This window comes from Pungitius pungitius, chromosome 13 (assembly GCF_949316345.1).
Source record: "Pungitius pungitius chromosome 13, fPunPun2.1, whole genome shotgun sequence".
In the NCBI taxonomy this organism is placed as follows: Eukaryota; Metazoa; Chordata; class Actinopteri; order Perciformes; family Gasterosteidae; genus Pungitius; species Pungitius pungitius.
The window spans coordinates 10,164,694-10,176,847 of NC_084912.1; the positions used below are offsets into that span (position 1 = coordinate 10,164,694).

General features: G+C 41.1%; 1 protein-coding gene across 1 annotated transcript in view; it reads right to left on the reverse strand.

Moving 5' to 3' along the window:
• The window catches only part of eys (eyes shut homolog), a 125,073-nt gene extending 113,125 nt beyond the window's left edge, over positions 1-11,948 (reverse strand). Inside the window, exons 1-4 of the mRNA XM_037465464.2 lie at positions 11,738-11,948; positions 5,506-6,394; positions 4,507-4,623; positions 10-203 (exon numbers count right to left, since the gene is read on the reverse strand). Coding sequence (XP_037321361.2) covers positions 10-203; positions 4,507-4,623; positions 5,506-6,250 — 1,056 coding nt within the window. The 5' untranslated portion in view covers positions 6,251-6,394; positions 11,738-11,948. The remainder of the gene's footprint in view (positions 1-9; positions 204-4,506; positions 4,624-5,505; positions 6,395-11,737) is intronic.
• Between the last annotated feature and the right edge of the window lie 206 nt (positions 11,949-12,154).

Genomic DNA, 12,154 nt, shown 5'->3' on the forward strand with positions numbered 1-12,154 from the left:
CCTCCTCACATGGTCCCCTGCAGTACAAAGTTTCTCCTGACATGCGTGTGACATGCAATCAAAGAAAACTGGGTAGTGGCAGTAGATGCCTCCAAATCTTTCTGGACACCGACAAACAAATCCTTCGGGGCTTTCTTCACAGACGCCATCATTTCTGCAAGGATTTGGATCACAGGGGGCTTTCCTCTTCTCACAAGGTGGGCCTGCAAAACACAATGTTACTGGTGGCAACTGGTGTCAGCCGACATCATCACATTCTACAGGAAAATATTAAATGGAATGTAACATGGCACAGGTATGAAATAGCGTCAAAGCTGTTCCACCGAGTTTATGCCTGAAAAGACATGACTGACGTGACTATAATCCATGGAGGAAGCGGGTCACTGACTATCAATGATTACACAGGATGGAGAAATGTGCAGGACCACTAATTTAATTGTGACAAGCACAATTAAACTAAAAGGCAAGATCAACAGTAAACGGCATCATTGTTGTCTGGCTGCTATGGAGGCCTATGATTGATTATATGCGATAAAGCCTAATTGCCCATTTCAGAAACCTTCCTACTGAAGCCAACAAATCACACCAACTGGAAAATAAGCAAAACCAGCAAGATGTTATCAGGCGTATGCAAATAGAAAAGACAAAGAAACATCACTTAAACGCTAGAAAACAGCCTTCAGTTCCTTAGTTCATGGTACTGTACAGAATTTGCGTGGCAGACTGGTTATTAGAGGAAAAATATGAATTATCTTTCCCCAGTTCACTTCAGGGAAACCAAACTTATAGTCGGAATCAGGGCAAATATTCAGGACAGCTACAAAATAAATCATTAAGTTTGGTTCACACAAAAATGCAGTTTTCTCTGAAGGCAATAAACAGGCAGTTGAGTGGGCTCCTTGTGTTTTTCCTGGGAAATCTCATTGATGCAAAACGGCCTCGATCTCAGGTTGTCGCGTTCCACGCCGAGCGCTCGTGTTCGTGTTTGTGAAACAACTCATCAACCCGGTGAAGTCGGCTCTACTGCAGCATTAATACAAATGAGCATTTAGGTCAGAACTGTAATGAGGAACGACATTTGCTTGAGGCTACTGTAAACAATGCCTACACAACATGAAACGCTCACAAATGTGCAGCTGAAACCTGTGGCAGTGACCGGTGTTTAAGGGAAAATAGTTACATAAAATAATGTTTTGCCGATTTGCAATCATATTTGATATGTTCTTGATTAAGTCATTAGATTCCATTTCAACCGTTTTTGTTTTGTCATTTCATTACCTTCACTGTGATAATAAACCTGCTTGAATGAGCAAATAGTACAAATGCTGCCACAATATTATTATTATAGCGACATTGACAATTGTACTACTTTTGGAAATATTTAATACTTGTGTGTATTTGTGTAAATCAATCACCACCACACTGCATTGGTAATTGATTTAAACTAAATCTGTGCAAATAAAAGTTTGCAACTTGGAAGGTGTAATATTTCGATTGTGTAATCCTACAGAAAAAAAAATATATACTTCTATGCCAGGTAGAGTTATAAATGGAAAAGTCATCTCGGGTACATAGGAAGGATTTTTTTATGGGGGGTTTTCACTGCACAATACAAACTGCAGCCCGTTTCATGAGCATCTTCCAAGATAAAGTTCTTCTAAACTAAGCTGTAGCCGGTAGTTTTCTAAATGCGGCAGAAGACCACAACACTTTCGCCAGCAGCAGCATAACCAGACTCAGGGTAACACCATAGCGACATTGTATGAAAAGGATAAAATTAGACTGTATTCTCACCCGGCTCGAGGTGAATAAAATGTGATGTTATTCCCTGGTGAGGGTTTTCTTTTTTGTGTTCTTCACAAGGTGCCTACCCATTTATCTTTCCAGGGAGTCTTTCTTTGCATATTTTCTTTTAATCCCCCTGCTGATACGAGTGCTGATGTCCCAGAGGCTTCTCGTAGCCTCCTCTGTGGGCATCAATCTTACCGTATACAACTTCGGGGCTAACTTTTTCTTTATTTTCCACACAATGGAGTTTTCATGAGCTGTCCAAATGCGAACTACTAGATGTTTAGGATTAAACTTCCAACTGTTATATGAATGAGATATATATTTAAAATGGTTGTAGCACTCTCAGCACTGCTGAGGGGATATCCTGAAATGATTCATTTGTAGGTTAATAGAAATGAATATTTGTTTTGACTATCATTTGTGTGTGTGCTGGTGTTTATGTCCACCGCCAATCAAAATCCCTTATTATGTGAAATAAATTGAATATACATAAACAAAACATTGTGTCACTGACCAATCACATTGTTTAACAAGTGTAATGAGTACATGAGTTAACTGAATTGAACGCTATAAAAAGGATATTACGACAAACAAGATCGGCAAAACAATTAACCCTTACAACAAATGGAAAATGCCCTATAAAAGATGGTGGTACCTTCCAACAAATACCTGAGAGAGTGCAAAGGAGAGTCAACTCAAAAGACAATCTCATTTGAAACATCCCGTGAGTTTCGCTCATTATTCTGTCGGCATAGACTTTGGCCTTTGAGGGCAAGCCGGCACTGGAGCAGCCACTAACTTCCACTTGATTAATGAGGCAACTGCAGCAGGAAGGTAGCGGAAGCAAAAGCTCCACAGAACTCCCAAGAAGCTGATGGGACAGCAGGACACCATGACTATGCCAAGCACCCAGTGGAGCCAGCTTACTTGAGGGTGCAGTGGGAATTAAAAGTCAATTACATAAAAGCTGCATGGGCAGAGGGTTCATGCAACTCACCAATTTATTTCTAATGTGAATTATCCAGACAGGGCACACGTTTCTTTACAATGCGGTTATGCAAATAGTATTTTTCCCTTCTGAATTATATGCTAGTTTATTATTTATAGCTTGTCCGAAAGAGTCTTTAAAGATGTTCAGGAAATAGTTTTTAATCAATAAACCGGTGCTGAAGCAAAGACCTTTCTTTGACATGTGTGTACTTGTTTTTTAGGGCCAAATAGTCTGGCAGATGTTTAAAGAGGAATCATTTCATATAAGTAACAGATATAAACTCCTCCATTACAATAAAATATGTCCTTAATCTGAGTTTTAAATCTGTCATTAATGATATATACATGTGCAAAGCATTATTGTTTCCCCTTGTATAATCTTATTTTTGGGGTGTTGAATACATAGAATACCCAGTTGCTCTCCAAGGCAACTAACCTTTACCCCCTGTTCTCTACTTTCTTCTTCATTGTATACAACTGAAAAAAGGATGCCGGCATTGGCAACGACCTTGAAACCCCTTTTACAAAAATGATAAGCTGAAAGCATAGGCTGGACTCGAAAAGGTTAAGCTTCAAAAAAGCTGCCAGGACAAATTAAGCTTCAAACCAAACAATGAATCAATGTGAAGAGCCACCTGGAGTTTCTGCTCCTGGAAGTTCAATGTGGGTACGTTGTTGCAGTTGACAGTTGGTATCCAGGGCAACCGAAGGAGTATCCAGGTCTTGTAACCCACTTGTGTTTGATAACCATAACCGTAAGTTAGTTTAGCAAATGAGGCTCATTACTTAAATGATGGCTGAAGCTGCAATGTCTCATTAACAAGCTCACTAGATCACCACCCAACGCTTGCATGTGAGCCTCCAGCAACGTGCCGAAATAGCACTGGAAGCAACACAAATTGGCCGCTAATGGAAAATATGTTACATTTGTGTCCAATACCCTTTTGTAAATGATTTATCTGAAGAAGCACCAGGTTTCTTAACTTGGCTTAGGTTTATCACACAATGATTACAATGAATACTGGATTTAGTGTATACATAACCAAGAATAGAAATTGAATGTTGGACACTACCAGACTAGTTATTAGACCAGGCAACATTAAATATATATATATATATATATATATATATATATATATATATATATATATATATATATATATATATATATATATATATATATATATATATATTTTCAAGGACAGCAAACAATATAAAAATGTCTGATTTAAAAATGCTCAGCAGACAAAATAAGTTAAACTATAATTGATTGCAGTAAACCTTTGTTTTACCAACTGCAACACAATATGTAGTCGGCAGTTTAGCCCTGGCTTTTTACTACCATGTCATGTTTGTAGCGTGAGGGAAGGTATTGGATTATAGGAGGTAGCTTCCTATATTATGACAAATATAACATTGTAGGATCAGGTTGGAGACCACGAGGAAATTCTGATCTTTCAAAGATATATGGCTTTTCAGTTTTCATCTTTGACCTTTATCACAGATAGTTGCCTCTATCAGGCAAATGGCATGGTTGTGGAAATGAAACTAGGATCTCGTCCACGGCCTTTCGTAGGAAGCATCAATAAAAACAGATTGTCAATCTATGGTCAGTCTTGCAGAGATCGCAGCTGTACAATTACGTTCAAATGTTGTGTTTTCATTGTCAAAGTCCGAAGATCTATCTATATTATAACAACGACCAGCTGAAAAGGAGCTGCTTACCAGAAGATCCCGTGTCACAGATGCATTTGAAGGAGGCAGGCGACCCTTGAACACATCTCCCATTTTCACATATTCTGTCACAGTTTTCTTTTCCAATGACTTCAGAGCAGTTTATTCCTGAAACGAATTCCAAGTCACAGAGATACACTGATAAAAAAAGATGAACCTGGGTTAGAGGGTGTAGTATTGCATGTACAAAACCCATTCCTAAAGCCTTTTATTTGACTTTCTAACTGATACAACTGAAATTATATCAGTGCTCAATAATATTGCAGCTACATAGTACACACTAAAGACTTTTAGAAAGAACTCATTTGTAATGCACGTTGGGTGAATATTAATTTTTGCATTAGATTCATGCAACATCAACTTGATTTGTCTAATAAATATATAATTGAGAAAGTAGCATTATTACATTTGAAGTTATTTTTGCATTGTATAAATTACACTGAACTAATTAGAAATGAAAACCGTATCAATTAGATTACTCAAAAATCTACAAATTGTGAGTTTCTCCAAGGAGATTGGGTTCTTCATACAGACGTAACAGCAAATGAAATGAATCAGATTAAAAGGAAGTTCAGAGAGCTTAACAGTAGGTTTTGCCTTTAGATGCACCAATCAACAGGGGACATGGTAGGCCCTCCCTCTAACACCCCACGTAACACACACACACACACAATATGAAAGTTCTTCTTCAGTAAACAAAACAAAGAAACCTGTAATTTACAGCAAGTGTAAAATAAGCATTTAATAAACAGCCTCCATACAGCTTTGAGAATTGTTTGAAGGAAATAAATTAATGTAACTTGTGTTTGAGAAAATGTAAGTTATTTAATTATGATGAACAAATAGTTTCATTTCCTATGAAAGAAAAGTTTCCATAAATGTTTGTGTATCCTGTAAATTATATTTATATTAACAATTGTAATCAGAATTTATAATAAAAATGAAATTACAGAAGAAAAATGCAATCAGTGCTATCCGTTCTGTTCTTACCTGTAAAATGTGGCGGACACAGACACACATATGTTCTGTGTCGAGGATCCGTGGATCCGTTGCTCAAACAGACGCCTTTGTTTTCACAAGGGTTATCCATACAACCATCGGACTTCTCACAAAACCCCCCGGAGTAGTGGCGGTGGCAGAGACAGCGGTACGCGTCGTCCCGCAGGCCTGTTTGACAAACGCCGCTGCCTGAACAAAGGCGCAGCAGCGGAGAACCCTGACAAAGTTGCGCTTTAACAGACACGTTGAGCCGTAAGCCAAGCCTGCACAGCTGCTCGTCTCCCTCGTGCAGAGCAATGAAGTAATGGCGACCCGGCACGAGCCACTTGACCTCAACTTGCTCACTTCCATTCAGGTTGTGGGGGAAAAGAAGCTGGTCCCTCGTCCGTCCGGTTGCCGAACAGCTCTCGAAGCCGTCTTCTGAAACGTTGAGGAGTCGGACGCCGTAAGCCTTCAGTGTTTCGTCTGCAGACATCCACAGCTTGTCTCCATGTTGCAGCTGCAGTGGGCACATCTGTGGGAAGTTCACTGGGGGACCAGTTGACTCCTCTCCCCCTTTTGAATCCCAACATTCAGAGACGCTGCGACAGATGTTTCCTACGAGTGTCCAATTCAGTTGGACTGTGTGTTGCTTGGGGTGCCAATCAAGTGAAGCTTGTCTTCTGCAAACTGTTTGGCAGTGAACTAGATGGACGGCCACAAAGACGGCAACTAAATTAAACAAGAATGCTCCCATGTTTCCACTCTCTTACAATTTAATACAAATGAATATGGGACTCAACTTATGTCATTTGGTGAATGAATGATGCAAATGTGTTGCATCACAATTCATGAAATGTTGTTGCGCGTTCTCCAAGAAGTGCAGGTGATTGGTGATGACCTGAGGAACAGACAAAGTGAGGTTAAGGATTTTGAAAAGGAAGTTGATTTTAGTTCTACAAAACGTAAATTGATTGTGTAATCATGTCTTTAGACTTTATTATTATTATTGCATCATCATTTAGCTGACGCTTTTATCCAAAGCGACTTACAATAAGACTTGATGAACTCTGCGTTCATATTCACTTTCGTCACTTTCGTTCCAAATTTCTTCATCTTATAATTTTATCTTCAAGACTTGTTAGTACTGTCAGAAATGTCAAATCCTCCTACGACGTTCACAGTATTGCTGAGGTACAGCCCCCTCTGAAACTTTGACCCATGGCTTCATTTCCTGTCATATTGCAACCCACGCCTTTACAACATCAGCGTAAACTCACAACGAGAACACAAGAAACTCTTAGTGGTCCATCACACATCGGTCAGACTTCTAACCAACACCAGACCTGGCGCCAAATCACGCTTCCCGTTTCCCACCGGATTTAAACTACAAAATCACGGTCTTCACCAACTTTTCCCAACACCTTGCAGAGGTTTGCATGCTTCAAGGACGGAGCCTTCTCCGGGGCAGATCACAGGCTCTCTAAAGCCCCTCCACCTCACTCCCACCTCGAGACCCATCCTCTCCACCCCAACCACGACTTTGAGCTTGTTTGAAGGCAGAAGACAGATCCATCATTGATGAACTTTAACCCCTGACCAACAAATTCTAAAACTAGTTCAAGGGAATGTTTATGCCAAATTTATTGTTCCTCTGTTCACGAGGAAAGGGACAGACAGAGGACAACCCGAGGACATCATGCTTCCGACCACGGCTGTTGCCGTTAAAAAACACGAGCGCACTGCATTCACGCAGACTTCATTCCATTGTAGCAAATAGACTAGAGCGAGTGTAGCAGAGCTGCCATCATCATTTGCAATGCTGCTGACCACCAAGTGTGTCACAGCGGTCTCCCTGAGGTTTCCACAGAGAGTGACAATGTCGGATAAAATATTCTTGCTTCCCTGCCTGTGCCTGATACCTCAGTGTCATGCAGCGAGAGGAGTTCAAGCAGACAGCATTGTCTTTTTCCCTCAGGCCCGTTTCATCCATGTGCAAGAGATAAAACAACAAAGTAGAGAAGCCTTACTGCAAGAGGAAAAACTCTGCTCCTTGATCTGCTCACAAGGGCTGATATGAATAACTGCATAATGATAAGTAATAAAACGCTGAATATGGAACAACAATATCAATGAAGGGGGAGTGATAAAGTGAACGAGACGGCGAGTATCGTCACGAGGGCTGCGTGGGCAGCCATTCAACCTCATTCACATGAGAGGAGGTTGAATAGTGCGTCTTACAAGCCAAAGAAGTAATGTATTACAATTCAAACAGAACAAAACATGTAACTGGTTTATAACTGAAAATCTTTCAAAGAGATTAATTATTATTATTATACAAGGTATTACAATGTGAAAAGGTCCTAACAACTTAAACACAGTGAATCAAAAAATTAATGATTGAAAACAAAAATCTAGAATTTGCAATGATAATAAAACCAACACCTGATTCTAATAAGTCCCTCAAACAATACCTGCTAGAAGAGTTTTGGCCACCGCGCTTCGCACTGCTGTAGCATAGTAGTCATGACTTGTAGCAAACTAGAGATATATACATACACATACATATTTACACATACACACAGCACTCCCAGCACTCCTATTCCTGACTGAAGTCCTGTGTCGCCAAGATCTGTGCTCCAAAGTCGGTGCGCTGAGACGATCATCTTACATCACCACGAGTGTGACATCCAACCCTCAACATCCAAAGAAGCATGAGGACTGGATCGATGATAGGGCCACACGCCGTAGCACGGGGAAGAAAGACAGGAGGAAATACTGCCCTTTTTTTGGCCCCCATTTCCATATGTGCTGCATGAAAAAAAAAACACATGCAGGACCTAATGGTTTCAATTCTGTGCAATAGATTTGATCCCAATAAGAATATTACAATTCACAACGAGGGAATATTCAAATGCAGGTTCAATTCATGATGACTGCAATATGTACATCTGTCTTAATCATCCAGTGGTTCAACCCATTTCCACATGCCATTGTAATTCATACCATTAGATCAATCTATACTATTGTCCTCCATTTAGTTAAACAGACAAAAAGATATTCTGGCATATAGACACTTAAAAAAAAAGGTATTGATCTGTGAGGATTAAACAGCAGGCAAAAACGCTGGAGCGGTTCAAGAAATGAGGGCCAGGGGTTCAGAAGCAAGGTCATGTATGTGGGGGGGGGGGGGGCCCTCGCACAGCCCTACTGCTTTCATTATAGGTCAGTTTTTAGGATGCCACTCACGCAGGTGTGCAGAGGGCAACGGATCAAGGGAGCCGTGTAAATCCCTGCTGGACTGATGACTGAGCAGCAAAGCCGTAAACCTATATGTCGCACTTCATACGACACACACTGGACTACAACTGGCTTACAAACTGCCATTTCCTTCATAATAGATCCATCGCTTTCGTCTGATGAAGTGGTCTAGTATCTCAAATGCAAATATGAATCGATTTATTTGTATTGTATGATTTCATTCCTTTTTGGACAAATCCGGTGCTGGAATAAGTCAATTTAGATGCTAGGAGTTTGTGATATTGCAGTATGATGGAATACAGTTTTGTTATTCCTGCCATTTATGACTAAACATTGAATCAATTAATCATTAAGATATTTCACATATCAGTTAAATTAATCATTACTTGGAGCTGCGTGGGTTACAATCCATCAAAGAATAAGCACCACACAGTGCACTTTACATAACAAAGCTCACAGAATACAGTTTGATCACGAACTAGGCCACATCTGAAAACATTTGTAAACTTGCCATCAAATGAGAAAAATTTTCTTTTTCCGACACAAAGTTTGGCTCATCACGCCATCAGTGCCACGCACAGAGGGTGATGAAGATTGGCTAGTGGGTGAGGTGCAACTGCTAGTTACAGTATGATGCCACTTATGCAAGATTAAGGATGCACAGGTGTCAATTGAGGCAAACATTGTTGAGATAAATAGTGCAATCTTTCTAGTGTGCAGTAATTTCTCATTAGGATTTCCTTGATTCAGAACCTGGCAGCTTTCGACAGCTGCAGGGACTCAATGTTGCGTGTGTTTGCACCTTTACGAATCGCTTCAGCTCAATGAAGCTGATAAAAGGCGAGAGATCGTGGCTCTCTAGTCTTCGCTACAGATGAGGCAGACGGAGTCTGTGACTGCCTTCACGGCATCCGTCCACTGACTTTATGTTAAACTCACAATTATTCGGCAGAGATGACACGTCGTTTCGGAACAGCGTGGTAATTCCTTCTAAAAGCCCAGTACAAGTGAGAAAAATCTTCAGTACCATTGAACCATCGTCAGTGCAGGGTCACTTGAGGACCGATAAGCCAAACGGCAGCAGGCGGCCGGCTGATCACTCGTGCTCCCTGGGAAGCGATCTGCATCCCCGCTAATCAGTTCCAACACTGAGGAAAAACCCTGAACCCTGAAAAACTAACCCCATTTCAAATGGCATCACGCTTAATACCAAGTTATTGAAGCCAATGGAAACTGAATTTTGATGGGTTTTGTGAAATGGTAACGTTGATCTACTGGCTAATGACAAGAAGGAAATCACATCTTTATGGAATCCCATCTCAGAATGGAAGAGCATGGAAAGCCACAGTTAACACGTGTTCTTGACAAATACGCATTTTCTTCCTTTTCTGTTCTCTATTACCGCAAAGAACATTTGAAAATGCAACTGTAGGATGTTTCCATTGCAGTCATACTTCAAAGAAGTTATAGCCATGGGTTGAATTAGGCCAGAGCCAGCAGCCGAACAGCTTCAGCAGTGTGACTTCACCTGAATGGAGTTGCTCATTTTGTGTTTGAGGCAATACCTTCATCAGTCACTGGCCCCCCTGTAGTCTAGACCAGTGCTTCTCAAGTAGGGATACGTGTTCCCCTGGGGGTACGTGAAGGCACTCCGGGGGATTAGTGAGTTTTTTTTTTGGTTTTAACTGAATTTAAAATGAGCATCCATTCAAATATCCTTTTTTCTTAAGGGTTACTCGGATGAAAGATATTTTTTTTAGGGGGTACATCGCTCACTAGTCAAGGAGAACCGCCACGTTGTTGTTTTGTCTGAACACTTGCGCTGTGCTTCTGGGAACGTACCATCTCAGTCACACAGCGCCTTAAGAGCCCTGCACTGGAAATACTGCAGGTTTATGTCACAGCATGGCTGTGTACTCATTATCCAGCGATAAGTTACGTGCACCTGCAGAACAGATATATCTGCTTTATGATTTTCTCACAAATAATTGGTGCAAAGGGCAACCTAAAAGTCTAATTAAATGTTTTTGTACTTTCACCGTCACTGGCCAAGCAGCTCCTCTGTGTTAACAGGTTTTGTCTTTTGTGTTAAGAAAGTTCAGCTCACTTCAAATCAGACAAACACACCCTCGTCAAACCCCTTACCCTTCTCAAGGAAAGCTCTAGTGCACTCATTCGGAAAATAATCAGCTTTCTTTTGTCAAGATTTGGTATAATATGAACTGAATTTCCACCCAAAAAGGGAAAAAACATATTAACACCTGGTAAATCTGAGTTTATAAATATCTGACCAAAGGGAGAATAGAACTAAATAAGATAAAATAAATGTCATTAGATACTACTAGAAAATATTCCACAGTTAATAATGACAAAAATGGGAGGATACATTCATATTTATAGTTTGGCCATCACTCTAGTCTATTGATCACAACTTTCTATATATTTGTAATTATAAAATATTTTAAAAAGCGAAATAAGAGATTGTCCCCCATTGTTAATTGTTGGAAACATTTGCTCTGTGTGCGTTCTTGTTTTACCCCGTGTCATTTGTAAAAGCACATGTAAAAGCGTGTGTCCGTGTCGTTTCTCCATTTGCCTTCAAGCCATTTCCTCTTGCGTTAATGCACAACTCACGTGACGTGACTCGAGCTTCACAACAGACCACGTTTCCAAAATGGCCCGCGCAGGTACGCATCATGCGCTCACCTGTCCACCTGTTTAGACACGCGGGCCTACAGCCAAGTGTGTGTGTGTGTGTGTGTGTGTGTGGAGGGGGGGGGTTGTCTGCACTAAACAAGAGCTTAGCGTTACGCGTCTGTCCGCCCCCATCCTTCAAGGCCCGGGATTTACCCTGGACGAGTAATCTGACTGCTAGAGCGCACGGCAATACGGACCATCTGGCCCCTCTCTGCCCCCCCTCCCGCTGCCTGACAATTACACCGTACGGTCATACGTCGCGTGTGTCGGTCGGATACAAGCTCACCATTAAGTTGAAAAGATGGCCCGCCGTGGGACGGCGACTCGTAACAGCCTTTTGGAGTTTCTCATTCAGAGCTGAGAAGTGTCCCTCCCCGGGGGATGTGACAGCTGAGCTGGTTCCACGCGCACGGAGGAGGAAACGTGTTGCTGAGGTAATGTGATCAGACGCTGGGGGGGCTGAAGGCGCGCCTGTCTGTAAAGGAGATGGCCCTCTGGAGCAGGAGCAGGAGGAGGAGGAGAAGGGGGGCGGATTGCGCCTGCCTGATTGATTATTTAATTAGGCTTAACTAAATATTCATTAGACCAGCCAATCTTGTGTAAAAAAAAAAAAAAAAGTGAAGCTCCATCTCACCGGATGAAATTATTATATATGCTGTTATTGCAGCGTATGTGTCACCTGAGGGGTAAAAAAAATAAAGTA